We start from the raw sequence: 11108 nt of genomic DNA, 5'->3' as shown, positions 1-11108 counted from the left end.
AGTCAGCAAGGCAAGATGGAACAAGCTGAATCTGTGTTGATCTCTATGGAAGCTGCGGGATTTGCTCAGAATATAATTGCATACAATACTCTAATAACTGGTTATGGTAAGGTTTCTAAAATGGAGGCTGCACAGAGTTTATTCCACCGCTTCTGTGATATTGGGATGGAACCAGATGAAACAAGTTACAGATCAATGATTGAAGGTTGGGGCCGAGCTGACAATTACGAGGAGGCAAAGCATTACTATCAAGAGCTGAAGCAGTTTGGGTTTAAACCCAATTCCTCCAATCTTTTTACTTTAATCAATTTGCAGGCTAAATATGGAGACAGAGATGGTGCTATTAAGACGATCGAAGATATGGTTAATATCGGATGCCAGTACTCCTCAATCCTTGGCATCATTTTGCAGGCTTATGAGAAGGTTGGAAAGCTTGATGAAGTGCCTTATGTTCTCAAAGGTTCTTTTCATAACCATATCCTTTTAAACCAGACTTCTTTCTCGATTCTAGTGATGGCTTATATCAAACATGGTATGGTTGATGATTGCTTGGCGTTGTTGCGAGAAAAAAAGTGGAGAGACTCAGCATTTGAGTCACACTTGTATCATCTGTTGATTTGCTCTTGCAAAGAATCTGGTCAACTTGCTGATGCTGTGAAACTATACAATCATACATTGGAATCTGATGAAGAGATAAATCTGCACATCACATCCACAATGATTGACATTTACACAGTGATGGGAGAATTTGGTGAAGCGGAAAAGCTTTATTCAAAGTTGAAATCATCTGGAGTTGTTTTGGACAGGATTGGATTCAGCATTGTGGTACGGATGTATATGAAAGCTGGATCCTTGGAAGAAGCCTGTTCTGTCCTAGAAATCATGGATGAGCAAAAAGACATTGTTCCGGATGTGTACTTGTTTCGAGATATGCTTCGGATATATCAGAAGTGTGGTCTTCAGGATAAACTCCAGCATTTATACTACAGGATTCGAAAGAGCGGGATCCATTGGGATCAGGAGATGTACAATTGTGTTATAAACTGTTGTGCACGTGCTCTTCCGCTTGATGAGCTCTCAAGAACTTTTGAGGAGATGATTCGAAATGGATTTACTCCTAATACAGTCACAATCAATGTCCTCCTTGATGTTTATGGTAAAGCCAAGCTCTTTAAAAAGGTTGACGAGCTTTTCATGTTGGCGAAAAGACACGGAGTTGTGGATGTGATATCTTACAACACCATTATAGCCGCCTACGGACAGAACAAGGACTTCACAAACATGTCATCAGCGATTAAGAATATGCAATTCGACGGGTTTTCTGTGTCACTTGAAGCTTATAACTCTATGCTAAATGCATATGGGAAAGATAAACAGATGGAGAAATTCAGAAGCATCTTGAAGAGGATGAAGTCTACTTGTGGATCAGATCATTATACATATAACATCATGATCAATATATATGGAGAGCAAGGATGGATCGATGAAGTCGCGGAAGTGCTGACAGAATTGAAAGAGTCTGGACTTGGTCCTGACTTGTGTAGCTATAACACACTGATAAAGGCTTATGGTATAGGTGGTATGGTTGAAGAAGCTGTTGGCTTGGTGAAGGAGATGAGGGGGAAAAAGATAACACCTGATAAAGTAACTTACACCAATTTGGTCACAGCTTTGCGCAGGAACGACGAATTTCTTGAGGCTATTAAATGGTCTTTGTGGATGAAGCAAATGGGTATATAAAATTGTTGATTCTTTATCTGTGTTTTCTTGTCTATAATGGCTGTTTCTTTTAATAAAACCCCAGATGAGACATGCGTGTATATTCTGATCAGAGTTAATGTAATAAGTCTCAATCTTTCAAAGAGTATATCTGCTGAAAGTTAGTTGTCTGCAAGATTCTACCTTGTAGAAAGTAGAGTTCCTTGATCTTATTGAATCGTCAAAAAAAGGTTCTAAATCCAGGTTTAAAGTGATTATAGACATATTAGGCTGATTCTTGATTACAAGACATCAAGTTTGTATGATGGTTCCAAGATTGGTTACCTGCATTCCAAACCGACTTTTTGTTCTCGTCTTGATAAATTGTGGACCAAGAAAACGGCTTGTCTTTAAGTCTTTTGCATTTCTCCTCAATAGATATTTGATTTACACACCAACTAAAAAAAACTAGGAATCCACAAGATGATGTTTTTGCCAAGTGTCACTCAAAAGACAATCTACAAAAGAATATTTGTGAGCTTTATACAAAAATTTACAGATTTCAGACTTTAGGCAAACAAACACAGAACACAATGACATACATACACTCAAAACAAGCCAAAAAATCTGCTTGTACTTTTTTTTGCTTTGTCTCACAGCCAGAAGTAAAGCATTGCCTGTTTCAAGGAACATGCCAAATATTTTGGTTAGTTATAATGAAATACTGACTAAGTTTTACCAGTCAAAATTTTTGTATGCATATATATATACCTCTTGAACAGATATAATGACGGGGTCGATCCAAGGTTGTAAATCTTCCATTGTATTCAAGCTCTTCTCTACTTCAGATGATTTCACAGAAGAACTTTGTTCCTCTCTCACTTCATTCAATAGACTGATCTCTTCTTGCTTAATCACTCCACTGGTTTCATGCTCTGTGTTTGTTTTTCCTCGCTCAAGCCGCTCAACTCTCTGTCTCAACTGCAGCAATTCAGCTTGATACTCTGCACGGTTTCTCTTACCGCTTCTGTCTCTCGTCTGTTTAGGTGATTTCTTTTCAATCTTTTTCTGCTTTGCAACTTTTATCAACATTGTGCCATCAGTTTTACACAAACCCTTTGCTTCCTCTTTTATTTTTTGTGTATCTTCTTGAAAGTTTGATGAGCTTGCACCATCTTCTTCTTCCTTGTTTAGTCCAGATTCAGACACTGAAGTATTGTGCTGTTCTCGCATCGAATCTCTATAACCAGTAAGCTCTTTCACTTGCTCATTCAGTTTCTTTATCTGCTCCCAATACACATCTAAGGAACTCTTCTGCGAATCCAAGGTCTGCTCGATAACTTCCTTCTCCTCAGGAATCGAAAGATCTGTAACCAACTCTGAAGAGGGTGTTTGAGATCTATCACTCAGTGACAAATCATTCATCTTCAACATATTCTCATCTTGATCATCATTCTCTTGAAGCTTAGCTTCTAAGCTACTCAAATCAGTAAACCCCAAGCTCAAAAGCTGGCTTCTGTAAACTTCAACTTGATACGCAAGAGCAGTGACTTCAATCTCTTTCTGGTAAATCACATCCTCCAAAAGCGCAAACGACATCTCAGCGTGAGACATTTGCTCTTCGACCATTCTCTTGTACTGACCAGCTTCCATAGCAAGCTCAGCTTTCTCTCCTTGCAGCCGAAGAATCATTGACATGGCCTCGCTCGCTGACGTCGCAGATGCTTCTCTCTCTGCATTCAACTCATCTTGGAGCCTCTCAACAACTTCTTTGCGCTCATAAAGAGCAATTCTTAGATCAGCTTTCTCAGCTCCAGGTATTCTAAAGCTGCGGCTTCGTTCAACCATGTTTCTGGCAAATTAATTACACACATAGAAAGAGAAAAGGTTTATAGTTACATAATGTTCTCTAATTGTTACTTCATGTAAACAGTAATTTTTTTTTATTAATAAGAAAAGTAAGAGACTCATTGTACCAGGATAACTGCAGAAGAATAATTGATGAACTTGGGATGCGAGTGGTGACTATATTAATCTCTTGAACAGAGGAAATGCTTCAGATAGAGGAGGTTGAAAGATTTTTGGAGAATGACACAGAAGTATCAAAGGGAGAATTATCCAAAAAGGGAATATAATCAATCACAAAAGGCACGCCAGACCAAAACAATTATGATTTTGTAGACAAAACTACAAAAATATCTCAGATCATAAACAGGACAAAGTTCTTCAACTTTTTTGCTCAGCATAAGAAAGAATCAATTTCGCAGTTGGAATGAGAAATTCTCATTAACAAAAAGTCATTCATACAGGAAAATTTTTTTAAAATAGGAAAGGGTCTGATATAATAAAAGATAAGTAGAAAATTATGTAAAATAATGATGATATTCTGGAATATCTTAAGATAAGAGCTGGAATTGTATTTGGTAAATAATCTTTGAATCATTAAAGCTTAATGAGACTTTTAAATTTAGCGTGGGGCATGTCTTTCTCTTTTGTTTTTGTGGTTTGAAAAGTTCCTTGTTACCAAATTCTCTATAACTCTTTTAAAAGAATTGAAAAAGAATACAAAAAGAGAGAGTTTCAAGATTTTCAACGGCTCATTACAGGGCCAGGTATTAGCTCCGGCGGGACCTACTTTGGCCGACTTCTTTTCTGCCACGTGTGTCATTGTCGCCTTTGAGGTTGAACTTAGTGTCGGTATACACACACTCATACAGCGACAGAGATTCAGATGTAAAATTCAAGCAAGAACTGCTAATCTTCAAGATCACTAAACGTTAAGATGAATACAAAACTCATGTTTGTGCAGATTGTATTAAGATCTTGTTACAATGAAACTTATTAACACAGTCAAATTTTGATTCCATCATCTTCTTCCTTAAGCTTTCACCATCATCTATCATCACCTTCCTCAACTACTTTGTTGTCGCTCACAGAAGCAAACCAAAAAAAAACATTACCATGCATGATTCCATATCGATATACCCGGGGATTTGATTCTTTCTTTACTAAGGCCTTGAGAAGACTGCAATTGATTCCCACTCTAAGCTACATATCACATCCTGCAGAATCCAATGTAACTAGCTTGAGAAGACAAACTTGGTCAAAGTAAACTAGTAGGTTGAAATAGAGTTAGATGAAGTTTTTCACCTGCGGATTTTGTCTGTCGATGTCAAAACTGTTAATGGCACAAGGTTCAGCCAGAAGCTCGATCGGTTCTTCCCCTGCAGCAAAGATAGGCAAGACAAAAAAAAGAAAAGGAGCATCAGTTCTGGTGAAACATACATTAAAGAAGATATAATGTGGTAGAGAAAGTCTGAGTACCTTGCTCGATGACACCAAGGATCCCATCTTCGGAGCAGGTCATAACAGGGAGAATCCTTGAGGATGAGATGTTGGATTTTGTGTATGAGTCATACTTAACTTCCCATACCTCACTTTCAGACAGAGGATTGTTTATATTCTCGCTTGCTCCAACACCAGAAAGAACGATGGGTTGCTGCGGCCACCGAAGATCCCAAGCAAAAACAGTACCTGAAGAACCTCCCGCCTAAACACATCGCATCAAGATAAAGTCATTATATCATTCTTCTAACTTGTGGCGATATTTAATACATTATCCAATAAATCTCAGTGGGTCAGTTCAGTCTTAAACATGATAGACCAATCAGTTACACTGAATGTTGTTAGTTAGTGAGCAAGAAAATAAAATGTTCTTAAAACTAGTAAAGGACTGATTATAAGGTATAAAGAGTATATCCTCCTGCCACAAGGTGGTTTAATATTCTAACATAGGCACCAATGGTTCATTTAAATTTCAGAAGAAAGAAATGTCAAAATACTTTTCCGAATTTAAGTTAAAGAGGACAAGATGACGGAAAATTGTCAGAGGCTATAGACCTTAAATTTGGCAAATAATAAGATTGAGGATCACAGTAAAAATTATCAGAGGATCACATCATATACATCAGTGTATACTGTATAGTGAATAAGGTTTTTTAAAACTTCGAATAGATGAAACCAGATTTCTCTCACACAGAAGAAAATACTTACAATGCAAGTGTGCTTTCGAGATGGATGAATGTCAATGGAATGGACAACTGCAGAAGTCTTGCCTTCAAACCTGCAAACGTTATTATCATCAGATGAAACACACGAAGTGCATGTTTTCTTAAATAAACCATTAGATCAAAGGATTCACCTTTCCCATTCCCAACTTTAACTTGCTAAACAACTCACAGAATCAAATGATAGAATGTACTATACTAACCAAATCGAACAACTTTCAATTTCCATATCATTGAAAAGCAATCATTGCCAAGAACTCAAAACCATATTGAACTAGCATTTATTCAACCACTAATCAAAACTCTTTTAAACAGAGCTGAGAACTCACCAGTTCCCTTTAAGCTGCGAAACAGCTTCACCAGACTTCCTCTGATCCCACAACTGCAAACCAAAACCATATCCTCCAGTAACAAACTCAGTAGGCGACGCCCATTTCACAGCTCTATAAGCCACAAGCCCATTCCCATCAAAGACCTTTCTGTATCTCAAACCTTCACCATTCACAATCTTCACTACATTCACTCTCCCATCTTCACCAACACTCACACATTCTCCTCCTTCCCTCCAATCCACACCTTCCACGCGTCCCACATGAAACTTCTCACCTTCCGCCACGTATACCTCCTCAATCTCACCTCCTTCCACCAAATCAACCATCAGAACATGAAGCGAACCAGAAGACGTGGCTGCTGAAACCATAGGTTTGAATGAACCGCCACCACCACCACCACCGCCGTTTCCAGCGATTTCTAGTGACGAAACGCGAGAAGGTGAAGTCCATGAAGATATAGACTCGATCAAAGGGGGGTTCGTGTTCTGATTCCCTCTAGGGTTTGGGTCAAGCGATTGGATCTCGATTGACGAAGAATCACAATCTGGGTCGTAGAACGCTGTTGCGATGAAACGATTCAAAGCGGAAGCTTGTGGAAGCCATCTAACTCCGTCTACGTACTTCGATTGTGGTATCCTATGGACCTGGAACGAATCTTGCATCTCCATAGCTCCCAAAGGTTTCTCTACTTTCTAGGGTTTTAGGAGCAAACCAAGAACACTATGGTGGTGGGAAAAAAAGCTTCAGAATTGTTAAGTCAAATTACTTAATTACCCTCAACCCTTTGCTGTTATCACAAAAACAACATTGCCTCTTATCACTATGATGAGAAAATCTCATTCAGGGAAAGTGAAAATGCTGACCTTACAACACAGTAGTAGCTTCATCTCATTCTCTCCAAGCGACAACAAACTCCGAAGTTTGACTAATGGCTTCACGATAATGTCGAAAAAGAGAGACTTTGCTGAGAAATCAAACCAGAAAGGACCACTCTTGCGAATCAAAGTCCCCAACACAATTCTTGCTCGATCTGCGATAGCTGTTCTTGGTTTAGGATTCATTGATGCTGGGTAAGATTTTTTAACCCTCACAAGCACGAGAGTTGCATAGTATATATATATATGTAATGCTTATCATAGTGTTCTTAAAATCTCTTCAGGTATAGTGGTGATTGGTCAAGAATAGGTGTGATCTCTAAAGAAACAGAGCAACTTTTGAAGATTGCTGCTTTTCTTGTTGTTCCTCTCTGTATCTTTCTTGCACTTTCATTTTCCGATGACACAACTGATTAAAGAAGGCTCCCTGATTCCTTCTGTATGATATATAACTCAGCAAGTATGCTTGGAATCTAGAAGCTTGAACAATACTTATAAGAGAAAGTGACTATTTGTTCACTTGGGAATAACTTGGATAGTAGTACATTGCGTCTTCTATGGAGACACACATACATTGATTGATACATTGAATGAAATACGTATCACTAAAATGTTTTACAATGTTTTTTAAAAGGCACAAGAAGGTGAAGCCCGTCGAAAATCCATGATAAGAAGACTGGCGACACTATGAGCAAGAGCTCCTAAGACTACAAACACATGGAATATCTGATGGCTATGTCCTGCGATATCGAAAGCTCCTGGCTTCCATCTTTCAGGGATGCGGGTAACGTAAACCGCTGCTCCCGTTGCATACAACACAGCCATCGCAAGTTCGTAAACGAGAGCGATAAGCACGTTAGGGTGATCCTTGTGAAGGTAAAGCACATGTGAGGCAGGGATGACGCCAGAGAATCCCATTGTTAAGAAAAGAGTAGCTCTGAAAGATCTGAAACGTGGAGCTGAGAGAGATGGAGAGAGGAGTGTGATGATGGCGAGGAGACCAAGGATTGAGATCGAGGAGAGGTAGAAGAGACGCCAGTAAGTATGACAGGAGAATGCATAGTAGATAGGTGCGAAGAAGGAACAGACGATCATAAGGGAGATTCCAGCGTAGTCTAGACGCCAGAAGAAGAGGTTGAATCGTCTAGAGTGGCAGGCAAAGAGATGTGACATGGAACTGCAGATCAAACATCCCATTGCTCCTGATAAGAACACGAGCCAGGGCCATTTCGGAACGGCTTCGTAGTTAACATCACCTTGAGAATTCAGGAGCGAGCTAGTGTGTGTCACGTTCAATTCCTGCCAACAGACATTAATTAACAAATCATAAGCTTTTTTCCTTAAACCCATTGAAAAAATCATGTTAGTTGGAAAGTTAGGTGAGCAACCGAGAAAAGGCTTACACAGCAATTGTAAGTGAGAGAAAAATCCAAGGAAAGATCATACAGTGGGAGCAGGTTACAAAAACGTTTACATGATTTTGTGCCAAATCTAACGACAACGACGAATCATGAGTTTCCTTAATTTGCGTAGAGAATCACGTGAGTTCAAAAGTAGGTGGGCAATAAAGCAAAGTCTATAGAAAGAAACTGTAAAGTATCCATGAAAAAATCCAAAGAAAACATCACATGGTTGCAAATTGAAACCAGCATTTTATATATATATGTTATTGGAAAGCACTAGCCACTTATACATGACATGTCTACTACTTAAACAATGTGACAAGAGAATAAAAATAATAAAAGGAAGAATCTTTACGTGATGCAGAGTTTGATGATCGCTGGAGAAGTAAACATCTTTTGACATCGCCGTTGACGGCCATGGCCAGCGAATTGTTGCTCTGTCATTCGGACCCACAAAACCCAAAAAAGTTGAATTTTTTTTTGTTGTCTCTCCCAAAAAAAAAATGACGAAATTGACCTCGAGAAAACTTACCCGGAGAGAACGCTAACGAAGCCGGTGAGGCCAACCTCCGTCGTCTCCATTGAACTCACAACCATCATCCAAGCAAATATCACAAACCCACACAAATGCCTGCCAAATTTTCAAAAAAAACCCCAATTAGAAAAATATTAAAAATTTGAAAATTTGATTCACAAAAAAGAAGAAGAAGAAAAAAAAAAAAAGCAAACGTACGTCCAGATGTTGAGAGTCTCATTGTGCCATGAGAAAGCGCTGAGGAAAGTTTCTTTGATAGACCACTCGCATCGGTAATGATTGTGAATGAACTCGTTGTCTTTCAAATACCTAGGTAACTCCTCGAACTTCATCAATCTCTTCTTTTTCTCAGATCTTCTCTTTTCGTCACCGGAATCTAAACTTTTCCCATTCCTCACCGTTACCTTTGGAGATTCCCTCACCGCTCTCCGTTTCTGCATGATTGATTGATTTCCCCTCCCTCCCTCTCGCACACCTCGTCGGGGAATAAACAAAGGAGGAGAAACCTAAAAAAATTGAGCTCCGGCGAAACAACCACCGTCGATTTCTCTCTCTCTCTCTCTCTCGATTCAAAAATTTCAGAATCTGATTTTGTNTTTTTTTTTTTTTTTTTTTTTTGGTGATGTTCGTCCGTCGCCTACTTATACGGAGAAGAAAGCTCTTTGAATTTTTTTTAAACGCGAAGCAGATTTTTAAAAAATCTACGTGGCGTCTTTGACTGGTCCTCGTCCACACGTGTTGTTTTATCATTGGTAGGCGAGTTTCGCTTTACTGTGAGGGAGGATACAGCTGATTGTTTTTTTACCCGCCGTGTCAGTTTTGAAATTATATATTATATACTAGTATTATTATAAGTTACAGTTGGAAGGTGAGAAATGCAGATTTTGTGGTCTCTCTTTTTTTTTTTTTTTCCTTTAATTTAAGTTTACCTACATACACAAGAAAAGCCAAGAGGAGAGGAGTGACGTAATTTTACTCAATCGAAAACTTTTGTTTTTTCTATACTACCCCTTAAGGTCCATACGTTTCTCGAAACCAAACATGTGATTATAATTTTCTAATCACGTTATATATCACGTACTAAAACCTAATCGTCGTTTCCAAAGTTGATATTATAGGCTCTCGAGTTCACGTTCGGACCAACACACTGAAATAGAATACATACGATATAGTATTTAATCATTTATCTTTGATAACATTTTAAACGGAGAGGAGATATGAATAATGTAACCAAGTTTTATATATAGTAATGCAATCCATGTAGTTATTCACAAGTCACAACGACCAATGCATTGCTAGCCTAATAAAGTTAAACTACTATAAACTATGTCATGGTCTATTATGATCGATTGGTCGGTTTAATTAACCATTGTTAAATTATTAATCTTATTTTGCATTTATACGTTTCCTGGATGATCGATTATACATGGGAGCGTGTAGAACAAAACTAATTAACGATGGGCTACAAAGAGGTAAACTGAAAGAGCAGGTAACTCTTAATTTGGTTACATGGCATAAGATTCTTTAAAGGAGATTCATAAGACAAGACACCACGTACATTATCAGTATATTTTAATTGTGACATGACTCTATCATTATTTTAATCTCAAAACGCGTCAAAACAATTTTGATATAAAAAAAGTTTAAACCGAATGAACCATGGTTCGCTTACCAAAGAAAAAATATAGTTGGCCCAGAATTCGATGTTGTCATGTTACCACATTGCTACTAATTGCTGCTACACATAGTTATCATCATCAAATGTACAAAACTATTTTTAAATAGTTATATCATGCGTCTTTAATTTATATAGTAACACCACAAGTGAACGGTGAGGAACCATCGGATCGGAATCGGACTCAACGAGGATAACAAATTTGATTAGTAAAGACTAAAAAGTATCCAACCAGCAGAAGAAAATTTGAATGGTAACAAAATATATAAGCACAGATCAACGTGAGAAGATATTTAATTATTCATGTTCGCTTGTGTAGTAATAAAAAGTGATTTAGTGATTTTTTTTGTAATCTGGATTTATTTGAGTTCTCGAATTGAATTCATAATGTATTTTGATTTTAAGATGAAGATAACCTGGACTCTGTTTTCAACCATTCCAAATCCAGTTTTATGATATAAATAGAAATATATCTTTAATATATTTTTGTCCAAAAAAAGAATAAGAAAGAAGAATATTTCAA

The 11108-nt window shown here is 37.9% G+C and overlaps 5 protein-coding genes across 9 annotated transcripts in view; 2 read left to right on the top strand and 3 right to left on the bottom strand.

Annotated features, from left to right (window-relative positions):
• Positions 1–1867, top strand: part of LOC104730220 (pentatricopeptide repeat-containing protein At4g30825, chloroplastic-like) — a 3924-nt gene extending 2057 nt beyond the window's left edge. Inside the window, exon 2 of one of the 4 annotated variants that reach the window (XM_010449357.2) lies at positions 11–1867. In XM_010449357.2, coding sequence (XP_010447659.1) covers positions 11–1740 — 1730 coding nt within the window. In that variant the 3' untranslated portion in view covers positions 1741–1867. The remainder of the gene's footprint in view (positions 1–10) is intronic. The other 3 variants (XM_010449360.2, XM_010449358.2, XM_010449359.2) reach the window with 3 other exon arrangements.
• Positions 2103–4220, bottom strand: LOC104730219 (myosin-binding protein 2-like). The gene is made up of 3 exons (XM_010449356.2): positions 3675–4220; positions 2470–3550; positions 2103–2375 (listed from the first exon to the last, which is right to left on the bottom strand). The coding sequence occupies exons 2-3, from the start codon at positions 3544–3546 to the stop codon at positions 2352–2354; spliced, it is 1101 nt and encodes a 366-aa protein (XP_010447658.1). The 5' UTR covers positions 3547–3550; positions 3675–4220; the 3' UTR covers positions 2103–2351.
• Positions 4431–6815, bottom strand: LOC104730218 (nuclear pore complex protein NUP43-like). Its single transcript, XM_010449355.2, has 5 exons — positions 6095–6815; positions 5752–5821; positions 5023–5248; positions 4849–4922; positions 4431–4760 (listed from the first exon to the last, which is right to left on the bottom strand). Exons 1-5 carry the CDS (start codon positions 6763–6765, stop codon positions 4707–4709), a joined length of 1095 nt encoding a protein of 364 aa, XP_010447657.1. The 5' UTR covers positions 6766–6815; the 3' UTR covers positions 4431–4706.
• On the top strand, positions 6882–7718 carry LOC104730215. Of its 2 annotated transcripts, XM_019234061.1 has the most exons (3): positions 6882–7167; positions 7257–7282; positions 7607–7718. In XM_019234061.1, exons 1-3 carry the CDS (start codon positions 6920–6922, stop codon positions 7618–7620), a joined length of 288 nt encoding a protein of 95 aa, XP_019089606.1. In that variant the 5' UTR covers positions 6882–6919; the 3' UTR covers positions 7621–7718. The 2 variants fall into 2 exon arrangements, with proteins under 2 accessions (XP_019089606.1, XP_010447655.1); XM_010449353.2 differs by lacking the exon at positions 7607–7718 and having other exon boundaries at positions 7257–7461.
• LOC104730216 (heptahelical transmembrane protein 2-like) lies at positions 7468–9350 on the bottom strand. The gene is made up of 4 exons (XM_010449354.2): positions 9109–9350; positions 8908–9006; positions 8731–8812; positions 7468–8271 (listed from the first exon to the last, which is right to left on the bottom strand). Exons 1-4 carry the CDS (start codon positions 9348–9350, stop codon positions 7600–7602), a joined length of 1095 nt encoding a protein of 364 aa, XP_010447656.1. The 3' UTR covers positions 7468–7599.

This window comes from Camelina sativa, chromosome 12 (assembly GCF_000633955.1).
Source record: "Camelina sativa cultivar DH55 chromosome 12, Cs, whole genome shotgun sequence".
Lineage (NCBI taxonomy): Eukaryota > Viridiplantae > Streptophyta > Magnoliopsida > Brassicales > Brassicaceae > Camelina > Camelina sativa.
The sequence above is the reverse complement of the archived record's forward strand: the minus strand, read 5'-3'. Positions and strand labels throughout refer to the sequence as shown.